The sequence below is a fragment of the Carlito syrichta genome, unplaced genomic scaffold (assembly GCF_000164805.1).
Source record: "Carlito syrichta isolate Samal-C Ts95f unplaced genomic scaffold, Tarsius_syrichta-2.0.1 Scaffold311737, whole genome shotgun sequence".
NCBI classification, from domain to species: domain Eukaryota; kingdom Metazoa; phylum Chordata; class Mammalia; order Primates; family Tarsiidae; genus Carlito; species Carlito syrichta.
This window is the reverse complement of record NW_007255833.1, coordinates 84,417-107,613: the sequence shown is the minus strand read 5'-3', so window position 1 is coordinate 107,613 and position 23,197 is coordinate 84,417. Positions and strand designations below refer to the sequence as shown.

Sequence of the window (23,197 nt, the reverse complement as noted above, 5' to 3'; positions counted from 1 at the left end):
CCTCAGTGGTCACAATAAGACTCCGTCATTTTGAGAACAAGCCCAGTCAACGCCACTCATGAGTATTTTCCGTGTCTGCCTGACACTAATTTAGTCAAAGGCCAACTCTGTTCTTGTAGATTATTTTTTATTTGGGGAAAAAAAAGAAAAATGCTTAAAAGAAATTAAGGAAAATCTACTTCATTCCAGCTGGGACATGTGCGAGTATAGAGTGACATGCTTCTATGTTGCAAATTCACAGACGACAGAGAATACGTCTGTTTCCAAGGCCTTTTAAGCTGGAATAAAACTGCTTTAAATTATAAAATAAAATATCCTATTCACAAATATTATTAACCTGATGGGTCACCATGTGTCTACTGTCCAAAAGCAAGCATGTGCTAAGTGGCATGTCCTTCCAGAGCGAGTCCTGGAGAGAGCACAGTGGCCGGCACAGCCTTGTGGTTGGGGTTCCCGCAGGAAGCCCTGGGACCAAGAACTCAGGGCTGTGCTGGCCAACACCCCACCCCTAGACGGTCATAGCCAGAAAAGAAAGATATTTTAAAACTGTGAAACTTTACTGTTTGCTTTCCCAACCTTTACCTTTGTGATAAAGAATACAAATGGACCAACCGAGAGACCGCATTAGCTATGAAGCATTCCATTCATTCAATAATCTGTAATGTTTAACCATAAGTTTATTGTTTTAGCTTCTCTGAAGTAACCCAACTGTGCCCCAGTACAGTGCAGTCTCCTCTCATCTTAATAAACCACACTTTCGGAAGCAAGTCAATAGCACATCTCAGCTATGACTTCAGTTGGCTTTAGCCTACATGTGTGATCTCAGCACGCAGTGTTATACTTGACCCTTAATGGCTGTAACACGCTACAAAAACATGTCACATTCTCTGTAGAATTTCCCCTTGACCCCACCAGCCCCAGGAACACTGCCCTGGAATGAGGTCACCGCTACTCCCTCTGTGAGCACATTGTCACTGGCTGCAACAAAGCATCCACCTTTCATGGCGGCCAGACGCAAGCTCTCCAGCAAGGCATCTGGAGCCACAGGATCATACCCTACCAGGTGACCATGATGATCCCAGCCTCTCCTCGGAGAAGACTCAGGGAGGGGTCAGCCCTAGGGCAGTACATCTGCACAGGTACATCTGCAGTGAGTTGCACTTTTGCTAGACACAGCGAGGCCTGTGTGCAGCCCTCCAGCATAGCATTTGCTACTTGCAGCGAAGCTGAGATAGAAAATGGGGAAGATAAAGAGCCACAACCTCGGAGGGCTAGTGTTAGGTTAAATGAGATTCAGGAATTGGGCACCGTACTTGACATATGGTGAACACATGTAAATATCTGCAATTATTGCCCCGTGCTATTCATAAGTCAAATGATTAATTAGTTGGGCATAACTGGAATTTGGGAACACTGTGAGCTCACAGATTTGGATTTTACAACAAAGCAATTGTTGACCTTAATTCAATATACCTTTATAGCATTCCTTATATCAGAACTAAGTTTTACAAAACATTTTATTTAAATTTCATGAAGATGATAGATGATAGATAGATAGACAGATAGATAGATAGATAGATAGAGATAGATAGATAGATAAAGAGTATGCCTCCACATCTACATGTGTACTACACAAGTATGAATTTTGGTTAGTAAACTAATTTATGAACTGAAACAAATGCCAAAGAATAAGTAGCCAAGAATAACTTTTAATTGCTCTCTTCTCCTTTTGTATTCATTTTGATTGTGATATAACAGACATAAGTTTTAGCATAGAGGCATTAAGTGTACACACAATGTTACATAGTCATCACCACTATCTATTTCCAGAACTTTTTCCATGCCCAAAACTGTTTTCCTCAGTGACTGCGCCTTTTTAAATTCCCACACCAGTGCACAAGAGTTTCGATTTCTTTGCATCCCTGCCAACACTTGTTATTTTCTGTGGTCTTTGATCAAAGTCATCTTAATGTGTAAGAAGTGGTATTTCATTGTGGTTTCGATTTGTATTACCCTAATGAATAATGATGTGGAGCATTTTTTCATGTGTTTATTGGCTATTTGTGTATCTTTTTTTGGAGAAATTTCTATTACAGTCCTGTGCTCATTTTTTGTTGTTGTTTAGTGTGCTCGTTTTTTAATTGGGTTATATTTGGCAATGAATTGTTGGGAGTTCCTCATATATTCTGGATATTAATCCATTAACAGATATAATGTTTGAAAATATTTTTTCCCATTCACTCTTAGGGTCCTATGATGCACAAAACTTTTAAATTTTGGTGGAGTCAACTTAAATCTTTTTCTTTTCATACCTGTACTTTTGGTAACATATCCAAAATCATTGCCAATTCCAATATCATGAAGACTTTCACCTACATTTTCATCTAATGGTTTTATAGTTCTGGCTCTCAAGTTTGGGTCTTCAATCTTTTTTAAGTTGATTTTTGCATATGGGTATGCAAGATAAGGGTTCATTACACATGGGATTTCCAAACGTCCCACTACCGTTTGTTGAAAATACTATCCTTGCCACTGAATGATCTTAGCATCCTTGTCAAAACTAACTTTACCACAGATGTAATGATTTTTATTTCTGGGTTTTCTATTATATTTCATTGGTCTATATCTCTGTCCTTACACCAGTACCATACTATTTTAATTATTATAGTTTTACATTAAAAATTGAAATCAGGAAGTGTGAATCCTCCAAATTTGCTATTCTTTTTCGAAACTGTTTTAGCTATTAGGAGTACATAATATTCCATATGAATATGAGGATTCGTTTTGTCCTTCTACAAAAAATGTCACTAGAATTTTGTTTGATAGGATTGCACTGAACCTGCAGGATTGCTTCGGGTGGGTATTGCCATCTTAACAATATTTAGTCTTCTAATTCACAAACATGAACTGTCTTTCCATTCATTTATACCTGCTTTAATTGTTTTTTTTTTTAATTGGAGTCTTACACCATTGCCTAGGCTGGAGTGAAGTGGCACACTCACGGCCACCCCAGTGTTGACCTGCTGGGCCCCGGCAATCCTTCCGCCTCAGCCTTCCAAGCAGCCAGAACTACAGGTACACGCTACCACGCCCGGTTAATTTTTTTATTTATTGTAGAGATAAGGTCTCACCATGTTGCCAAGGTTGGTCTCAAGCCCATGGGCTCTGGCAATCCTCTCACCTTGGTCTTCCAGAGTGTGGAATTACAGGCTTGACCCACCATGCCCGGCCTCTGCTTTAATTTTTTCCAACAATGTTTTATAGCTTTTATTGTACAAGTCTTGCACTTACTTGGTTAAATTCATTCCTGATTGGTTTTTTAAAATGCTATGTGCCACATGTTCTCACTCATAAGTGGACACTGAACATTTATCGTAACACTATAAGAAAGGAATTGGCAGTAGTGGGACACTGCCTGGGGGTGGGGGGCGACCACATACAACATCAATAAGGATTCCTGATTGCAAATCAGGCAAAGTGGGGACCCAAGGGAGGCCCAAACTTTACCTGTACAATGACCACTTGTACACCCAATCCTGAATTATACCCATCTTTAAAATTAAATAAAATAATTTTTTAAATGCTGCTTTCTTAATCTTTTTCAGATTATTCGCTGCTACTATATAAAAATGCTGATTTTTGTGTGTTGATCTGTATCCTACAACTCTGCAGAATCTATTAGCTCTGACTGTGTGTGTGTGTGTGTGTGTGTGTGTGTGAGTGAGAGAGAGAGAGAGAGAGAGAGAGAGAGAGAGAGAGAGAGAGAGAGAGAGAGAGAAATCTTTAAAGGTTTTCTACATATAAGATCATGTTATCTGTTAACAGAGATGATTTTCTTTCTTTCTTTCCAACCTCGATGCCTTTTCTTTTTCTTGCCTACCTGCTCTGGCCAGAACTTCCAGTACTTGCTGAACTGGAGTGTGAAAGTGTCTTTATCTTGTTTCTGGTCTTAGTGGGAAAGCTTGTGTTAGTTTGTCACCACTTAGCATAATATTACCTATGGGTTTTTCACGAATGCTCTACGTTAGGTTGAGGAAACTGCCTTGTGTTCCTAGTTTGTTGAGCATTTTTACCATAAAAAAGTATTGGGTTTCTGTCAAGTGCTTCTTCTGTTTCAACTGAGACAAGAATATGGTTTTACTCCTTTATTCAATTAATGTGGTATAATACATTGATTGATTTTTGAATGGTGAACCATCTTTGCATTCTGGGAATAAATTCCACTTGAACATGGGGTATAATCCTTTTAATATGCTACTGAATTTGGTTTGCTAGTATTTTGTTGAGGATTTTTTTCATGAGGGACACTGGTCTACAGTTTTCTTGTATTGTCTTTGTCTAGTTTGTTACCAAAGTGGTGCTGGTCTCATGGAATGAGTTAAGGTATTTCTTCCCCTTAATTTTTTTAAACGTGTGGTAGAATTTATCAGTGAATTCATCTAGTCATGAGTCTTTTTTTTGTTGGAAGGCTTTTTATTATTGATTTAATCTCTTTTCTAGTTATACGTCTATTCAGATGTTCTATTTCTTTGTAAGTCAGTTTTGGTATATTGTCTTTTTGTAGAAAATTGTCCATGTCATTTAGATTACCCAATTTGTTTGTGTTCACCAACTGCTCATAATATTCTCCTGTAATCTTTTTTTATTTCTGTAAAATAAGTAGCCATGCCTCTTCTTTCTGTTCTTATTCTAATGATTAGAGATTTCTTTCTTCTTTTTCTTGGTCTGTCAAGCTACAGGTTGGTCAATTTGCTGATTTTTTTCAAAGAACCCGTGTTAAAAAACTCTAATTTTTTTCTTGAAAGCAGGATTTATTGAGAGGACACAAAAGCTCCCACAGTGGGAGGGACCCAAAGGGATTGTCCCCAAAAAACTCTAATATTTTTATCCTCATTTATCTCCACTATAATCTTTATTGTTTCCATTCCTCTGCTAGCATTGGATTGAGTTCCCCCGTTTTGTTTCTAGTACCTTAAGATGTACATAAGTCACTGATTTGAGAGTTTTTTCAATGCATGTGTTTACATCGATAAACTTCTAACTTCACACTGCTTTCATGTCACCCTATAAGTTTTGGTATGTTATGTTTTTGTTGTAATTCATGTTAAGTGATTTCTTCTTGGATCCACTGGTTAGTTAAGACTACATTGCTTAATTTCCACATATGTAAAAGTTTTCTTCTGTTAGTGGTTTCTAGTTTTAGTCCATTGTGAACAGAAAAGATACTTTGTAATATGAATCGTTTACAGTGTATGAAGACTCATATATTAGCTTGCTAGGGCTACCATCACAAACTATCACAGACTGGATGACGAACAGCAGAAATTTAGTTTTTCACACTTCTGAATTCTGAAGGTCCAAGATGAAGGTGTCAGTCAGTTTGGTTTCTCCTGAGGCCTCTCTTGCTGTGTCCTCACATGACACTTGCTCTGTCTGCACACATCCCTGGTATCTCTCCCTCTTCTTATAAGAGCACTGTTCATAGTGGATTAGGACCCACCCTTTTTTAGGGCTCTATCTCCATAGAGCCACATTCTGGGGTGTAATAGGAGCTAGGACTCTAGTGAATAAATTTTAGGGGAACACAGTTTAGTCCATGACAATTTGTTCAAGTCCTTTATTTCCAGACTGATCTTCTGTGTATCATTGTTCTGTTATTGAAGGTGGGTAGTAAAATCTCCAACAATTATTGTAGATTGGTTTATTACTCCCTTCAATTCTGTCAATTTTTACTTCATAAATGTTGGGGCTCCTTCTTAGGTGTATACACATTTAGAACTGTATCTTCTAACCGTGTTGAACCTTTTATCAATATATAATGAACTTCTTTATCTCTTGTGACATTTTTTGATTTAAAAAGTTTATTTTGTCTAATAATAAGATAGTCACAACAGTACTCTTTTAGTTACTTACATTTATCCTTTTATTTCCAACCATTTTGTGGCCTTATATTTGACTGTCTTGTAGACAGCATATAGATGGATCCTGGTTTTGTTTAATCCTATCTAGCAAGCTATACTTTTATTATTTATTTATTTATTTTGAGAAAGTAGGATTTATTGAGAAGACAGAAAAGCTCCCACAGCTGAAGCCCAAGGGGTTGTCCCAATCTCTACCTTTTAATGGTTGAGCTGCATTCATTTATATTTAATGTGATTATCATAAAGGATACATTTTTGCCATCTACTGTTTCCTTTATGTCTTACATATTTTTCCCATTACTTCATTATTGTTTTTGTTTGTTTTTCTGATGTGTTCCATTTTATTCTCTCCTTTTTCTTTCTCTGTACTATTTAGTTATTTTATTAATAATTTTCTTGGGAATTACAACTAATATTCTTTCTTTTGTCTTCAAATTATGTTTATGCTCATTTTTATTTCAGCCTCTAAACTCCTTTTACCATTTATCATAGGACAGGAATAATAGTAACGAACGCCTTTGGCTTTTGTTTTTGTTTACCTGGAAGCACCTTATTCTTTTTTCTTTTTGAGACGTCCTCTCTCTATGCCGTGCAGGCTGGAAGGCGGCACTGGCTATTCACAGGCACACTGTGCATTACAGCCTGAAATCCTGGGCTCTAGCGATCCTCCCGTCTAAGTCTCCTGAGGAGCTGGCACTTCAGGTGCGTGCCCACACACCCAGCTTTATCTCCCTTATTCTCAAAAGCCATCCATGCCAGATACATACCCTTGTTTGACAGTTTCTCTCAGGACTTCAAATACGCCCTCATACTGCTTTCTGGGCCCGACAGTGCTGATGGCTCATCAGCCCTGAATATTACCGAGGATTCCTGGTGAACGACGTTGCCTCCCCCGTGCTCCTTCCACACGCCACCCAGGTTTCAGCCGCTTCACCGTAACATGCCTTGGCGCGCACCTCTTCGAGGCTATTGAGCTTCTTGGATGTGTTGACGAAAGCTTTGCATCACATCTGAGACGCTTTCAGCTGCTGTTTTTCAGCTGATTTCACATCTTTGACATCTTCCAACACCTGGGCTTCCTCAAAGATGGCTTATGTAAAATTATATTTTCCGGTGTAGGTCTGTCCTTTTCTGTTTCTTTGTGTGTTTTAAGTTTTTTGTGTGGAGAATTTGACATTTGAACAGTATTTTGTGGAAACTCTAGAAATCTAATTCTACTCCTCAGAAATTGCTGAAACTTACTGTTGAGGACTGTAACCACCCCTCTGTGATTTCTCCAAATTAATTTGGCAAGATATGTGTTCCTCATCACATGTGGCTGCTGAGGTGTCTTAGCTGTTGTCTCTAAGTTCAGTCGAAGACCTGATCAAGATTTCCATCGAGGTCCAGCTTCCAAAGGGGCTGTGCAGGGGTATCGCTGTCTCTTTAAATCTCCTGGAAGCCACAAAAGTCCATGGAAGTTGAAACAAGGTCTGTCAGTCTCTGTGCCAGCCCCTCAGTGGTCAAAAGGAGCAATCGGCAGTCAGGACACATAATCCTGATATCCTGTCCACCTTGGTTCCAACATTCCTAACCAGGATTGTGATGCTAGGAAACGTGACAGAGTAGCTGTTATCACTTAAAAGGCTGAAATTTGTCAGTCTCTTCATCAAGCTACCAGTGTCACCTAGACTCTAGAGCTCCAAAACAGGTACTTGGGACGGTTCCTGCCAATTCGGTGGCAGTTTAGATAGAGGGAGAGATTTCTGGAACTTCCTCCTCCACCACCCCCTTCATGACATCACTCTCCTTCGTTGCTCTCTTTACTCACTCTCTTAGATCAGTAGGAGTACGGTCATTTGTCTGCTAACGTGTTATGCAAATGTTACCCTGTGTTTCTGCTTCCCTCCATTGGAAATCATACTGTACATCTGCATATGGGAGATTCTAAGTAGTCCTACATTATAGCAACTGGTCCATATTAAAGCAGCTTTTTCCAAACTTACTTTGAGCACAGAACACTTTGTATTTCTATGAACACCCTGCTATAGTTAGAATGTGTCCCCCAAAGTTTATGTGTTGGAAACTTAATTTTCAGTGCAACGGTGTTAGAAGGTGTGGCCAAGCATGAAGTGATTAGGTCATGAGGGCTCTGCTTTCATGAATGTATTAATGTCGTCATCAAAGGAGTGAGTTTATTACCACAAAAGTGAGCTTGTTATAAAATCAAGTTTGTCCCCTCCTGCTCACACGCTCACTTGTCGTTCTACCCTCTGCCATGAGATGACAGAGTGCAAAGGCCCTCACCAGGTGCTGGCAATATGCTCTTGAACTTCCCAGTCTCTAGAACCATGAGATGATAAACTTCAATCGTTTATAAAATACTCAGTCTCAAACATTCTGTTATAGGAACACAAAATGGCCTAAGACACACCCCATGGAAAAGAGCCATGGCATCGCCTCTTTCCTCAGGCCAAATGAATGGCTGCTTCTTTCTCTCCCTCCAGTGTTTCAGATTCTCCAGGTTACCTTCGTGGTCTTTATTATTTCCTTTTCACACTGCATTAAATTTTCTTTCCTGTTCACTTCCTTTCAAGACACCTTGCAATTTTGGTGGGAAAAGATTGGCCTCCTGGTCGTCCCGACTGGAAGATAATCCCACTCAGTAAACAAATCTTCCACTTTTGTACTGCTTACTCCTAGCAATAGGAGCCAATAATGCCTTCATTTCAAAGAAGTCTAGTTGGCAAAAATAAAATAGGAAACAAAGTAGCAGTGAAAAAGCCTGTGGGCTCCTCTTCAGTCCTCTGGCAATGACCACACAGGGTTACACAGAAAACCCTGGCCAGCTGACAGTTTCTCTTACAGTATCACAACCTCTTGTAATTATTCTGGACTCCAACTAATGCTAGTATCGAAAAGCATATTGTTGACAGGCCCCACAAATCTGTCTCTGTTACCCCAACTTTAGTGTAGGGCATCATCATTCCCTTATTTTCCCGAGCCAAAAACGTAGTCGCCTTCCTTGTCTCCTGGCTTTCAAATACTGTATCAAACACATCACCAATTATGTTTCCTCTAACTCCAAAATATATTCCAAATACACTGCTCACCATCATAGTCCAAACTCCAACTTCTTTCACATCTGAGCTACTCCCAAAGGCTTACGATGTATTTATTCTACGCTTTGGCCACCAATCATCCTCCACAAACTTTGAAGTATGAAACAGGGTTCCTCTCCAGGACCAGGAAGATTAAATCCCAGCTTGTTAGCACTGTATACCGGTTATCCAGACTCACTTTCTGCAACACATACTTTCTTTCACTTTGATACTTCACTTTGCAATACGTCCTCACACACACTTGCCACCCCTACTCACCCACACACCAGTTGTGCCTACTGCCTCAGTGTTCTCACATTCCCTGTATAGACTTCTATTAGTAGACTTTCCAGTCTTTCCCAATTTGTTTATATTACTTTTCTCTTCTACCACACTCTGAATTCCTTAAGAGAAGAGACAATTTGGCACTCGCTTTGAATACTATATTCCCAAAATTTCTAGTATAATACAGAATCTCTAGTACCGGAACCAATCCCCTTCCAATGTTGATATTTTGACCTCCCCACATAAATCATGAATGCTCTTAAAGGCATGCAGAATGATGAATCCTTTCAGGAAGGTTTTCATTTTCCTTTGCTCAGATCCAACAAATAAATATCTATGGCAGCCCTAGCCTTACAAAATGTATTTCTTAAATAATAAGACCTGAAAAATTTGAAATTACTTCTTGAGTGATGAGCTACAGAATGTATGTTACATTAGCAGGCGTGAAAACATTTAACTCCTGGTATAACCCTATCAGAGCTCTTGGGTGACCAAGTGCATTGTCACTAAGCAATAATATTTTAAAAGGACTCAATTTTTTTTTTCTGAGCTCAACAGTTTGGCTTAAAGTATTCAGTAAACCTTCTATAAACAGTTGTGTTTTTGTTTTTCTATTTGGAAATCTCTGCTTTGTTTTTACATTTATAGAGTGCAGTCAGAATCCACTGCGTGTAATTCTTAAAAGCCCCAGGATTTTTGGATTGGTAAATGGGTATTAGCTTCAACTGAAAGTCATCAGCTGTATTAGCCCCTAACAAGAGAGTCAGCCTGTCCTTTGAAGCCAAGCATTGACTTCTCTCTAACTATGAAACTCCTTGATGGTATCCTCTGCCAATGGAAAGCTGTTTTGTCTACAATGAAAATCTGTTGTTCAGCGTAGCCAACTTCATCGCTTCTCTTTAGCAAGACTTTCTGGATACCTTGCTGCAGCATCTACATTAGCACTTGCCGCTTTTCCTTGCACTTTCATCTTACGGATATGACTTCTCTCCTTAAACCTCATGAACCAACAACTGCGAGCTTCCAACTTTTCTCTTATTGCTTACTCACCTTTCTCAGTCTTCAAAGAATTAAAGAGAGTTAGTGCCTTGCTCTGGATTAGGGTTTGGCTTAAGAAAATGTTGTGGCTAGTTTCATCAAACTGCTCAAACTTTCTCCACATCGGCAATAAGGCTGTTAACCATTCATGTGTTATCTGGAGTAGCACTTTTAATTTCCTTCAGAAGTTTTTTGTTTGCAGTCACAACTCGGCTGTTTAGCATAAGAGGCCTAGCTTTTGGCCTGTCTTGGCTTTTGAGATGTCTTCCTCAGGAAGCTTAATAATTTCTAGCTTTTGATCACTTTAGTGAAAAACGTGTGACTCTTCCTTTAGCTTGAACACTCCAGAGGCCACTAGAGGTAATTCATTGCCCTAATTTCTATATCTCTGTGTCTCCTGGAGTAGAAATGTCCAAGGAGAGGAAGTCAGATGGGAGAATGGCCTGTCAGTAGAGCTTACTATATTTATCAATTATGTTCACTATCTCATTTGGGCTTGGTTTATGGTACCTCAAAACAATTTCAATAGAAACAGGAAAGATCACCGATCACAGACTATCATAAAAGATATAATAATAACGAGAAAGTCTGAACTATTGGAAGCATTACCAAAATGTGATACAGACATACAAGGTGAGCACATGCAGTTGAAAAAATGGCACTGATAAACTTGCTCAATTCAGGGTTGCCACAATTTCTAAAAAATACAATATATGCAAAGTGTATTTAATAAAATGAAGTGCAATAAAACAAGTTATGTCTGTATTCAATATGACCAGCACCAGGACTCTGCTATGAAGTTTAGAGACAACTTAACCGTATCAAGAAGTCACAGCAGCAATATCAATGACAAAACATATATCCTTTAATAGTTCCTAAAATCTACTCTGAAAAATCAGCTGATATATATATAACTGTACATACAACAATGTCTATTACAGTTATTTATATAGCAAAATAACCAGTATGTCCTACATGCAGAGAATATGGAAAGTATTAAAGAAATTATCCCATACTGTGCAGTCATAAAAAATGTGGATTGTGGCGTGACTGACAAACTGGCAGCAATAGAGACGGCCACAACCTTTACAGGTCACAGACCAATGGAAACCATGTATCAGAAGACTCAAAACTCACTACTATTCTGTGACCAAGAATTTCTACATCTGGAAATTGCTACTTCTGAAAGTAGTTATTTTTTTTCTTTTTTTCCTTTTTGGAGACAGGGTCTCACTTTGTTGCCCAGGCTAAAGTAGGGGTGCAATCACGGCTCACTGAAGCCTCAAGCTCCTGGGCTCAAGCAATCCTCCTTCCTGGAAGAGCTTTCCAAGTAGCTGGAACTACAGGCAGGCACCATCACGCCTGGCTAATTTTTTAAATTCTTGTAGAGACCAGGTCTCACTATGTTACTGAGGCTAATCTCGAACTCTTGGCCTCAAGCAATCCTCTCATCTCAGCCTCCCAAAGTGCTGGTATTACAGGCATGAGCCACCACATCCAGCTTCTGGAAATATCTTAAGAACACAAGCAGAAAGGGGATATAAGGATGAATATTTTATTGAAGCACTGTTTTAAACAGCTCAAAATAGGAAGCAAAATAAAATTATGGCATATCCATATAGTGCAATACTAAGCAGTCTGAAAAGACGATACGAATACACAGAGATAAATTTGTGATAATGGGGAAAGTCGGGTTTTATTTTTCCTCCATGCTAGGATATGTATTCTGAAAGGAAGGAGTGTATCTGGCATAGGGGAACCAACACATATTTTTGAATGAATGAAAAACAGATATCCTAATTGTCCCTTGATACACTACCACACACTTTTACCTTTTGATGGTCCTCATTCTGGCATGAGACTTAGTGGCAAACATACGTAATCGGCCAGAAGGGTGACCTCCTTCTTTCCCCAAATATCATTATAGAAGATTCCTTCATTTGTTTTTCCTTGTATAAAATATCTATGTTCAACTTGTGAGATGTTTCTTTGGGGCCAAGCACAGGAGCTCACACCTGTAATCCCAGAACTTTGGGAGGCGGAGGCAAGAGGATTGCCTAAACTCAGGGGTTTGAGACCAGCCTGAGCAACATGGCGAGGCCTCGTCTCTACAGTAAATAAAAAAATCAGTCGGGCATGATGGCACATGCCTGTGGTTTCAGCTACTTGGAAAGCTGAGGTGGAAAGGTCACCTAAGCCCAGTAGGTCGAGACTGAGGTGGCTGTGAGCATGCCACTGCACTCTAGTCTGAGTGACAGAGTGAGACTCTGACGAGAGAGAGAGAGAGAGAGAGATATGTTTCTTTGGGAACCATATAATACTTAAAGATTTCAGTTTTCTTCAGTATTAAAAGTTGCTTATTCAGCCGGGCTCGGTGGTTCAGCCTGTAATCCTGCACCTTTGGGAGGCTGAGGTGAGTGGATTGCCTGAGCCCGCGGGTTTGAGACCCGCCTGGGCAACTTGGTGAGACCTCACCTCTACAATAAATCAAAATGAGCTGGGCATGGTAGCACGTGCCTGTAGTTCCAGCTACTTGGAAGGCTGAGGCGGAAGGATCACCAGAGCCCAGCAGGTTGAGGCTGCGGTGGCTAGGAGCGGCCACTGCACTCCAGTCTGAGTGACAGAGTGAGTCTCCAACTAAAAAAAAAAAAATTGCTTATTCATTACATAGAAAATGTTGAAACCATGTGAAGGGACATGGGATTCATTATACTATTTTAATTTTATATATTTGAAATTTTACATATTAATGAGTTTCTTATAAGCTGTTTATTGTTATATAATTCTATGGCTTTTTCATGATGCAATTAATCCTAGGCAAGGCATTTTACTTCTACTTCCATTTTCAGATTGACATAGCCAAGATAACATCACATCTTATAGAAGTTCAATGAGAATTCACTACAGAGGACTCCAAGCTCCATGGGGTAAGTGGCCATTGCACCTAAGCCCACATTTATTACTAAAGGACAAACAGGAGCACCTAAAATCCACTGATTTTAAAAAATTGTGTCCATACCGAAAAACCGTTTATATGAACACATAGGGAAAGAGCAAATGGACCACAAGGAAAAATATATTCACTAGGCCTTCTCAAGTTTCCATTAAAAATGAAAAGACTGATCTTTTAAAAATATTTTGCTTTTTTAAATTAAGTATATGCTATTTTAAAGTGGCATCTAGATTGACTTCAATTAACATCTGGATTAAGAAGAAGTCTTATTAAAAAGCAGAAACTTCCCAATTATGAAGACAGGTAGCCTAAATCACCTAAACCAGCATATCGATATATTCATCCTTCAAAATGCTTCCCTATTCATCTCTCTTCCTAAAATACCTAAAACATACTATCACTGTTTCAGTCATTCATTTACTCATTCGTTTGTTTAATTTGAGTTGGGGTCTCACTCTGTTCCCAGTCTGGAGTGCAGTGGTATGATCACAACTTACTACAGTCTCAACCTCCTGGATTCAAGCAATCCTTCCTCCTCACTCTTTGAGTAGCTGGACTACAAGTGGATGCCACCACAACCGGTTAATTTTTTACTTTTTTGTAGAGATGAGGTCTCACTATGTTACGCAGGCCGGTTTGAACTCCTAGGATCAAGCAATTCTTCTACCTCAGCTTCTCAAAATGCTACCACGCCTGATCTTGTTTCTTTACTTTAAGAAAGCTCTTTTTTTAGACAAAAATTCTAACTCTACATATAACACATAATGCAATTCAGTAAACAGTTTAGAATGTTATTAAGTAAGCTTTTCTGTGACACACAGGACCAGAGGAATCAGGTGACTCATTCACAAAACTGAAATACTCAGCAGAAAGGTGTTCATTTTTAGAAAAGTGTTATGGGCTGAACTGTGTGTCCCTCACCCCTCAAAATTCATAAGCCGAAGCCCTAACTCCAGGGCCTTTGAAGAGGTAATTAAGTTTTAATGAGGCCTTTAGGGTGGGTTCCAATCCAATCTGATGTGTCTGTAAAAGAAGAGGAATTTAGGCCATGCTTGGTGGCTCAGCCTGTCATCCCAGCACTATGGGAGACCGAGGCGCGTTGATTGCCTGAGCACGCGGGTTCGATACCAGCCCAGGCAACTTGGTAAGACCTCATCTCTACAATAAATTAGCCAAGCGTGGTAGTGTGCGCCTGTAGTTCTGGCTACTTGGAAGGCAGGCGGAAGGATCACCGGAGCCCAGCAGGTTGACGCTGGGGTGGCCCTGAGTGTGCCACTGCACTCCAGCATGGGCAACAGCATGAGACTCCATCTCAAAAAAAAGAGGAGGCATTTGGACACAGAGAGAGACATCAGGGGTGTGTGCACACCAAGGAAAGACTACATGAGGCAGCTACAAGTCAAGGAGAGAAGGCTCAGAGAAAACCAACTTTGCCAGCACCATGATCCTGAAATCAAACCACCAGCCTTCAAGTCAGGAGAAATAAATTTCTGTTAAGTCACCCCATCTGCAGTCTTTTGTCATAGCAGCCTGAGAGGACTAACAGAGACAGTGTGTAGTCTGTCTGCTCAGTAACGAGAAGGTGACAAGGAAGGAGAAGTGGCACTACTCCTCCTACCCTAGGGTCTCAACTGCTGTCTTGGGACCTGTTTTCTGTGAAGCAACTCTGGGATGTGGACATCTTTCTAGATGTGAAAATATAAATTTAAATCACTATGTGATGTTACTGCACACTGTAGAAATGTACAGTGATTTATTTAATCTATCCCATATTGGCGGCTCCTTAGCCTATGCTCAGATTTTAGAATTTTTAAACTTATGATGGTATCTTTTACACATCATATTTCAGTATTCTTATAGCACCACATCCTAGAAGTAAAAGTTCTATGTCAAAGTTATTCACATTAATGTTTGTGACATACTGCCAAAGAAGGTACCAACTTATATGAATAATTTGGGAATTATTAGTATTAGTTAATTATTTGCCACAGTATCTTGCATTATACATCACTGATATTTATAAGAACAAATTTCTTTCATATGTTTATATTTACTAATTTAATTCATACATGTTTCCTTCTTACGAGGTAGTCATTCTGAGAAAGTTAAGTCAAATGGCTCTAGATAAATTACATCTATTTCAGATATTTTCACTTCTATGGATTTGTTGAAATTCCTAAAGATAGCATAATACCTGGTTTCATCTGGCTTGGTTAATGCAAGCATTTCAAATTGTCTTCCTAAAGAGTAAAATCCATTTTCCATTGGATAGCATGATATTATAAAAACAGTAAGACCTCAGACATCATTTTTAGGACAAATAAAGGATTTCCTTTCACTTTTATTTTTCAACCTATACTCTATTTAGGGAGCAAAAATACTCAAAGAATGAATAGCGGCCGGGCGTGGTGGCTCAAGCTTGTAATCCCAGCACTTTGGAAAGCCGAGGTGAGAGAACTGCCTGAGCCCAGAGGTTCAAGACCAGCCTGGGCAACTTGGCGAGACCTCATCTCTACAATATATCAAATAATTAGCTGGACTTGGTAGTGCGGTCCTGTAGTTCTGGCTACTTGGAAGGCTGAGGCAGAAGGATTGCCTGAGCTGAGGTGGTCGTGAACATGCCACTGCACTCTAGCCTGGGAGACAGAGTGGGACTCTGACTCAAAAAAAAGAAAAAGAAAAAGAAAAGAATGAATACCAAACACTTAGGATGAAAAATAAAATATCCAAATCAAGTTTAGAAATAGTCACTGAACTATCTCTGTATATAGCATTGCACAGGGAATTCTATGTGTTACCCTAAAAAGGGTGAAAAAAACAATACCCAAGGGAACCACCTTGGTAAGACCCAAACCTATAAGCATTCCAAATTCAAATGATAATGACTCCTCCACTTGTAAAGGCTAAGGAGCCAGTGGGATTTGAAAATTTTGGGTTATATAAATCTTTGCAGATTACCTGATTTTACTTCTCATAAGCCTAAGAAATTGCCCCATATTCAATGTCTTCAAAACATCGCCCCAAAAGAAAAATATCAAATTTAGACACGAAAATTTTCTATTAAAAAATTATGTTATTTAATAAATGCCTTATCTATCTATTATTTATCTATTTATTTATTTGGACAGGGTCTTATGCTGTTGCCCAGGGCGATCACAGCCTCCAACTCCTGAGCTCAAATGGTCCTCCTGCCTGAATCTCCCAAGAAGCTGGGACTACAGCAGCACACTATTGCTGCCCAATGTTGTTTTTTTTTCCGTCACCCAGGTTGTTCTCCTGCCTTCCTGCCTTGGCCTCCCAAAATACTGAGATTACAGGTGTAAGCCACCATGTCCAGCCTACATTTTAAAAATGCAACGTTGTGCAAAAAAATTAGAAGCTAAGGAGGGAGAAGATTTTAAAAAACAATAACAATAAGTGATTCTGCCACCACAAATGAAACTATACTCTAACGAAGGCAAGACCTAATTTCCACAAAGGAGTAAAACTAAGGTGGGAACACAGAAGATCTGAATGAGGACAGATTTCTGAAGGTGGAAAGACAGATTAAAGGTAACAGAGGAGATGCTGACTGGAGCCTGCACAGTGCTGCCGTGCACTCCAACAACATGAGGAGGGAGAAGCATCACATCAGATCCCTGACAGAGATGCCACTGGGTTCTACTCCATGAATGCATAGATTCAACCCGTACCAATAAATATTCTAATAAGTTTTTGCGTACATAAGTTAAACCTGAAATTCTTATAGAAAAATAGGCAGGATTACATAACTTACATATAGATTATATATATTCTTTGAAATGTGTTAAATACATCATAATGTAATATTTAAGAATTAATTTTTCAAAAGTGAGTTGTTGGAAGATTATACTCTAAATTCTTAGCAATGGTTATCTAGCAGAAATGTTACTAATTCAAGAGGTGGGGATAAGAGGATTCACTTTCTATGTTGCATATTTCTGAACTACTTTTATCTTTTACAATGCATATGTAATGTTTTCATTTGAAAATCCAACAAAAATATTTTTAAAACAAAAAAGAAGTAATTTTAAGTACAAAAGTGCTAAAAAATAAGCTTAATGAGAGTTGACTAACTTTGGCAGTTATTAAAACACCATACAAAGCTATAATAATTGAAACAGTATAGATTAGCATATGCAAATATGGTTATATTAAAAGTACTAGAAATAGTCCAAAATATATGTACAAATTTAATACATGATAAAGATAACACAACAATTGCATGGAGAAAAGATAAAATGTTCAATAAACAACATCGGGGCCAGGCTCGGTGGCTCAGCCTGTAATCTCGCGCCTTTGGGAGGCTGAAGTGAGTGGATGGCCTAAGCCCGTGGGTTCGAGACCTGCCTGGGCAACTTGGTGAAACCTCATCTTTACAACAAATTTTTAAAAAATTAGCCGGGCATGGTAGCGCGCACCTGTAGTTCCAGCTACTTGGAAAGCTAGGCAGAAGGATGCTGGAGCCCAGTGGGTCGAGGCTGCAGTGGCCGGGAGCAGCCACTGCACTCCAGGCTGGGCGACAGAGTGAGACTCCAACTCAAATAAATAAATAAATAAATAAATAAATAAATAAATAAATAAATAAAGTCTGGACTCTAGAGTTGTCATTCGGAAAAAATAAAATTGCGATCCCTACTCCACATGCTTATACAATAATTCCAAAGGGGCAAAATATTTAAATAAACAATTTTTAAAAATAATTCATAAAAATTAGAATAAAACAGAATAATTTTATATCTCATAGTAAGGAAGGTCTTCTCTGTGACACAAAACCCAGATGCTATAAAAGATGGTTAAAATCAATAACAGAAAAACAAAATCTCTGCTTATCAAAAGCAAATCAATAAATCAAACCTCAATCTCCTCAAAAGGCAAATGACAAACTAGGAAAGACCTAACTGTAACTCATATGACTGGCAAGAAGTTCTTTTTCATCGTTTGTAAAAGTTAATAAAAATCACTAACATAAAGACCACCAGTCTGAGACAAGATAAAAAATTATCAATGAACAGTCCACAAACATAAAATACAAATGATTCTTACACATAGGGAAAATGCCTAAATCCACTTCATATAAGAGAAATGCAAATTTAAAAGATAAATAGCATTTTTCTAATTTTTTTTATTTAGTCAAGATCAATACAGTAGGTTGGTAAAGGAAGAGAAATAGGCATTTTATGGCGTGCTGTTTGACAAAGTCTGCTAAAATTAAAGAGGGACACATCCCTCTGATTCAGCAATAACACTTATAAAAATGTGTCCCACAGCCCTTCCTCATGCATGTAGCAAACAATGTATGTACAAAGATATCCACTGTGGTACTGCTTGAGTTAACCAAAGAGGGGGAAAAACCTATATGTCCATCCTCTGTGTCCTCTCATTGAATAAATGATGGTATCTCTATATTGGAAGTCAGTGAAAAGATGTAGGAATGCTATATGCTAATATGCTATTATGTGATGATAATCTCCAAGATACATTTTTGAGCCAGAAAAGCATGGCATAAGAGAATACTGCTTGCTGTCTTGTTCTGTAAAGAAGTAGTAGTACAAGAAATACATACGTAAGTGTGATTTCGTATTTGTGTATGTATATATGTATATGTGTATATATATGCTTGTATGTATATATGTATATGTGTATATGTATGATTTGTATATGTTTGTGTGTGTATATATATGTACATGTGTATGTTTGTGTGTGTGCATAGGTTTGTGTGTGTGTGTATATATAGGTATATGTTTCTGGCAGGATGTATGAGAAATTGACATCAGTGGTTGCTTCTGGGGAGGGGAATGGAGTAGCCAGGAAAACGAGTAGGGAAAGAAGACTCACTTATCCACTGTACATCCTTTGGTAACTTTTGAATTCTGTAGCATATATATCAAATACCTACCAAAAAAATTAAATGCTTTTAAAAAGGTAAAAGAAAAAAAACACATATCTAGAGCAATTCTGATGACTCAGGGACCTATATAATGATTCCTAGAGTTTAACTTTACCTGTTTATTTAAAGAAAAGATACAAGCCAAGAGTCAGGGATCCAGAGCCCACTAATGTCTCTAAAATTAGTTCCAAACACAATTATTCTCACATTTTCTGTGGCTCACTGTAAAAAACTCAATACAGCTTGAGTATACACTTAGTTGAGATACAATAAAATAAAATACAAACTACAGTTGCTTATTTGAAAGGAAACACTGCAAAAAATCGAATATTTTTGGATTCTACCACAAGTTTCCAGAAAGAACTTCAAATATAACAACTGAAAGAATACAAGAAATTATAGTAATGAGATAGAGGTGAGGGCACTGCTAGGACAAGAAGGCTGCCCAGTCATTCCATATCAAAGTCCTATTGAATGCCCTCAGGCCCTAAGAAGTATACAAAATGGTTAAAAGTTTTACAATGGGGAAGTACACACTAAGCAAACAAACAACAGTAATATACTTTAATATGTCTTATTATTATAACTGAAAGAGAAGAATAAAGTAGGTATGAAAAATAAAGCATATAGAGGGCACCAGTTTCAATTTTAGATACAGAACCCAAGGGAGACCACGTTCAGAAGGTAACATCTGAGTCAATGCCCAGATGAGGAGGTGTAACAGAGTATCACAGCGCAGGGAGCAGCAAGAACCCAATCCTGGAGATGACAGGGGGTGTGGAGTGTCTGAGGACTACAAGATGACAGGCAGGCAAGAGGAGCAAGTGATGACATTCTAGGGTTCAGAAGAAGCCACACTAAGCTCTGACTTTGGCTCTGCATGAAGCGTGCAGTCAAAGGGTGGTAGAATCTGACAGGTTTAGCCACAGGTTTGCACCTGCTGCCATCTTGGAAAGAGACAGAAGGAGGGCTAGGACAGAAGCAGAGTCAGGTAAGAGACCACGCTAACCGGGAAAAGGTAGTGACAGTTAAGGTGGCTGGAAGTGCTAGACTGTGGATTCTGAAGTGCAGCAGCCAGGAGGTTCCCATGGACAGATCAGAGGCTACAGAGAAAGAAAGAGGACTCATCGGATTCTGGAGCAACAAGAAGGTGTTTCCACCTCCCGAGATGGGAAGAGTGGGACAATGTTGAGGAAGGAAGGTGAGGCCCCTGGATTTTGGCATACGCAGGCATCCCGGTGGGCAATGAAGTGGCAGGCAGGCAGGAAGGCTGCAGTTCTGGAGGTGAGGCAGAAGCTGGGGCTGCAGGCAGTTCTGGAAGCCATCAGTGTGCAGCTGGTATTTATAGCTACAAGATGAGAGGAAATCACCCAGGTAGTGAGGTGGACACAGCGGAAGAGCACCAGGCTGAGCCCGCCAGCAGTTCAGCACCTAGAAGCCAAAAGGGGACAGCAGGAGGGCAGGAAAGCAGGGCAAGCACACCGGCCAAGTGTGTGAGGAGGCCTGAGGGCTCCCACACAACTGATGGCTGGAAAAGCCATGTGAGGTCACTGGACACTGAGGAATACTGACTGCTTGCTATGGACACAATAAAGACCCCTTCTGTGAGAGGGAAACGTAACGTAAAGATTTCTTTGTTTTTGAGTTGGAGTCTCACTCTGTCGCCCAGACTGGAGTGCAGTGGCACGCTCCCGGCCACCGCAGCTTCGACCCGTGAGCCTTCCGCCTCAGCCTTCCAAGTAGCTGGAACTACAGGCGCGCGCTACTGCGCCCAGCTAATTTTTTTATTTATTGTAGAGAGGAGGTCTCGAACCCATGGGTTCAGGCAGTCCACTCACCTCAGTCTCCCAAAAGTGCGGGATTATAGGCTGAGCCACCGAGCCCAGCCGTAAAGATTTCTAAGTCAATTCTCAATCTAAGAATTTCACAGATAAGTCAAACTTATAAAACTGCCAAAACAAAAATTAATAATTAGCTTTTAAAACAAAGCTGCTCAAACATTCCCTCGAAAGTAATAAGATTTTCTTTTCATAGTAAAAATTAATATCCTGTGTAAAATAAAGCAAACATGGTATTCCTGAAAACAATTTCAGATCCAGTAATGACTATTTTTGCTCCTGGGGTTCAAAACCTACTATGTCTTAATTCATGCTTTTTATCCTCCCCCTCAAGTAACTGGCAAGTAAATATTAAATTCATGTGTTTTATCCTTTTGTCATATAATACCTCTTACTAAAATTATTTTTCTAAGAAGGATAAAAACAAAAACAGCCAGATCCTGTAATACACCACTTGGGCAAGAATCTTAAAACTTTTGTTTCCTCAATCCTCTCACCCCAAATTACCAGAAATGTGCTGACAGAAGTAAAAACAAGCCATCAGAGACAATTTAGTGCTTCTGTTACACAAAACCTATGTCGAATCTTGGCTTTCTTCCTCTGGCATATTTCTATGATAAAGTGACAAAAATGTTCCTGGTATGTCTTTTCTCATGAGACCGACTCACAGTTGAGCTCAGTTCTATGTACTTACCAGGGAGGGAAGATGTGGACAATGTCCTGGGGACGACCCCTGAGGTGGCCTGCAGTCTCCTTGGTGAAGAGAACTCTGAGGCTGGCTCCAGGCCTGGGAGCCACACTGCAGGAGGGGCTGGTGGCTGGTGGCCCCAATAACTGTTCACACATGGCAACTTGCATGGTGCATTCCTCGTGCAGCTCTAGGATTTTCACAGTTAATACACAAGATTTTCTACCTAAAAGTTGAAGAGAAGAACAAAGCAAAAATCAGGTCCAAAAGAGAGAGGGTTCAAGCATGAACAAAGTATCATGAAAAAAAGATTCGTGTGCAGATAGCTCTCTTCACCTGAAGAAACTGGTCTACACCCCCCACCAAGTAAAATATGGACTCTACAATACTCACGTAACATCCTTCTTTAATCAGAGTAGGCCTGCATGTTGCACTTAACATATGCGCTTTAAGCAACATAAAACCAATAGTCTTGTATCATAAAGAATCAGTCTTGCATAAATAGAAACTTCAGTCCTACCATTTCAAGAATGATTTTACTCCAAAACTTGAAGACTGTCGATAATTACGAGGGGTGCATGGCCACTGTGGATCCTTCTTTCTTTAGCCTCCTCCTACTTCACGACCTGCATTTATTCTCTGCTTTGAATTCCAATATTATAAAGGTTAAGAGTTGAGAAATTCTAAGAATTGCAGTATTAAGGCTCTAGATTTAAATGAGTGGACTCTGACCCGGACTGAAGTACCGGCTTTCTTATTAAGTTGGTGAAGTTACATAGCATTTCACCATATCAGTTTTCTCAGGTGTAAAATGGAGATCACGCCCCTGCCACAGGGGACATTTGTGAAAATTAAATGAGATAAATGAAGTTTAGTATATGCACAGCCTACAACCCCGAAATCCTAGGTATGTACCCAGAGACTGTCACATACACCAGGTGACCTAAGTGGGAGGCATATCTCAGTGTTGTTTGTAAGAGAGAAAATTGGACCCAGCATAAATTATTAGGATGAGTAAACCATGATGTATTCATACAACAAAACACTACAAAGCACTTGAACCAGATGTCTGAGTATCAGATAAGAGGTCACAAAGACAAAAGAAGAGATAAATAGCATATATAGAATATGACACCTATAATGTGATTAAAAACTATACAATATTGTTTATGATTACATATGTAATACAAGTATAAAACAGAAAGTAGAAGGCATAGAACAGATATGATAGCTGCAGTCTCTAAAGAAAGAGAAGAGTGTGACTCAGGAGGGAAACCCAGAGAATTTAAAATTCGTCTGTCATATTGTTTCCATTATAAAAATATGTGAAGCAAAAACAGACAAAAGATTAACATGTGTTATTAATTCTAGGTGATGAGCACACTTAGGTGTTTCTATTACTCTGTGCTTTTTTTTTTTTTGAGTTGGAGTCTCACTCTGTCACCCACACTGGAGTGCAGTGGCACGCTCCCAGCCACCGCAGCCT

At 39.3% G+C, this 23,197-nt stretch overlaps 1 protein-coding gene across 1 annotated transcript in view; it reads right to left on the bottom strand.

Moving 5' to 3' along the window:
- Positions 1 to 23,197, bottom strand: part of LOC103271527 (DNA repair-scaffolding protein-like) — a 194,703-nt gene that overhangs the window by 112,934 nt on the left and 58,572 nt on the right. Inside the window, exon 6 of the mRNA XM_021718036.1 lies at positions 21,718 to 21,937. Within this exon, the coding sequence (XP_021573711.1) occupies positions 21,718 to 21,937 (220 nt within the window). The remainder of the gene's footprint in view (positions 1 to 21,717; positions 21,938 to 23,197) is intronic.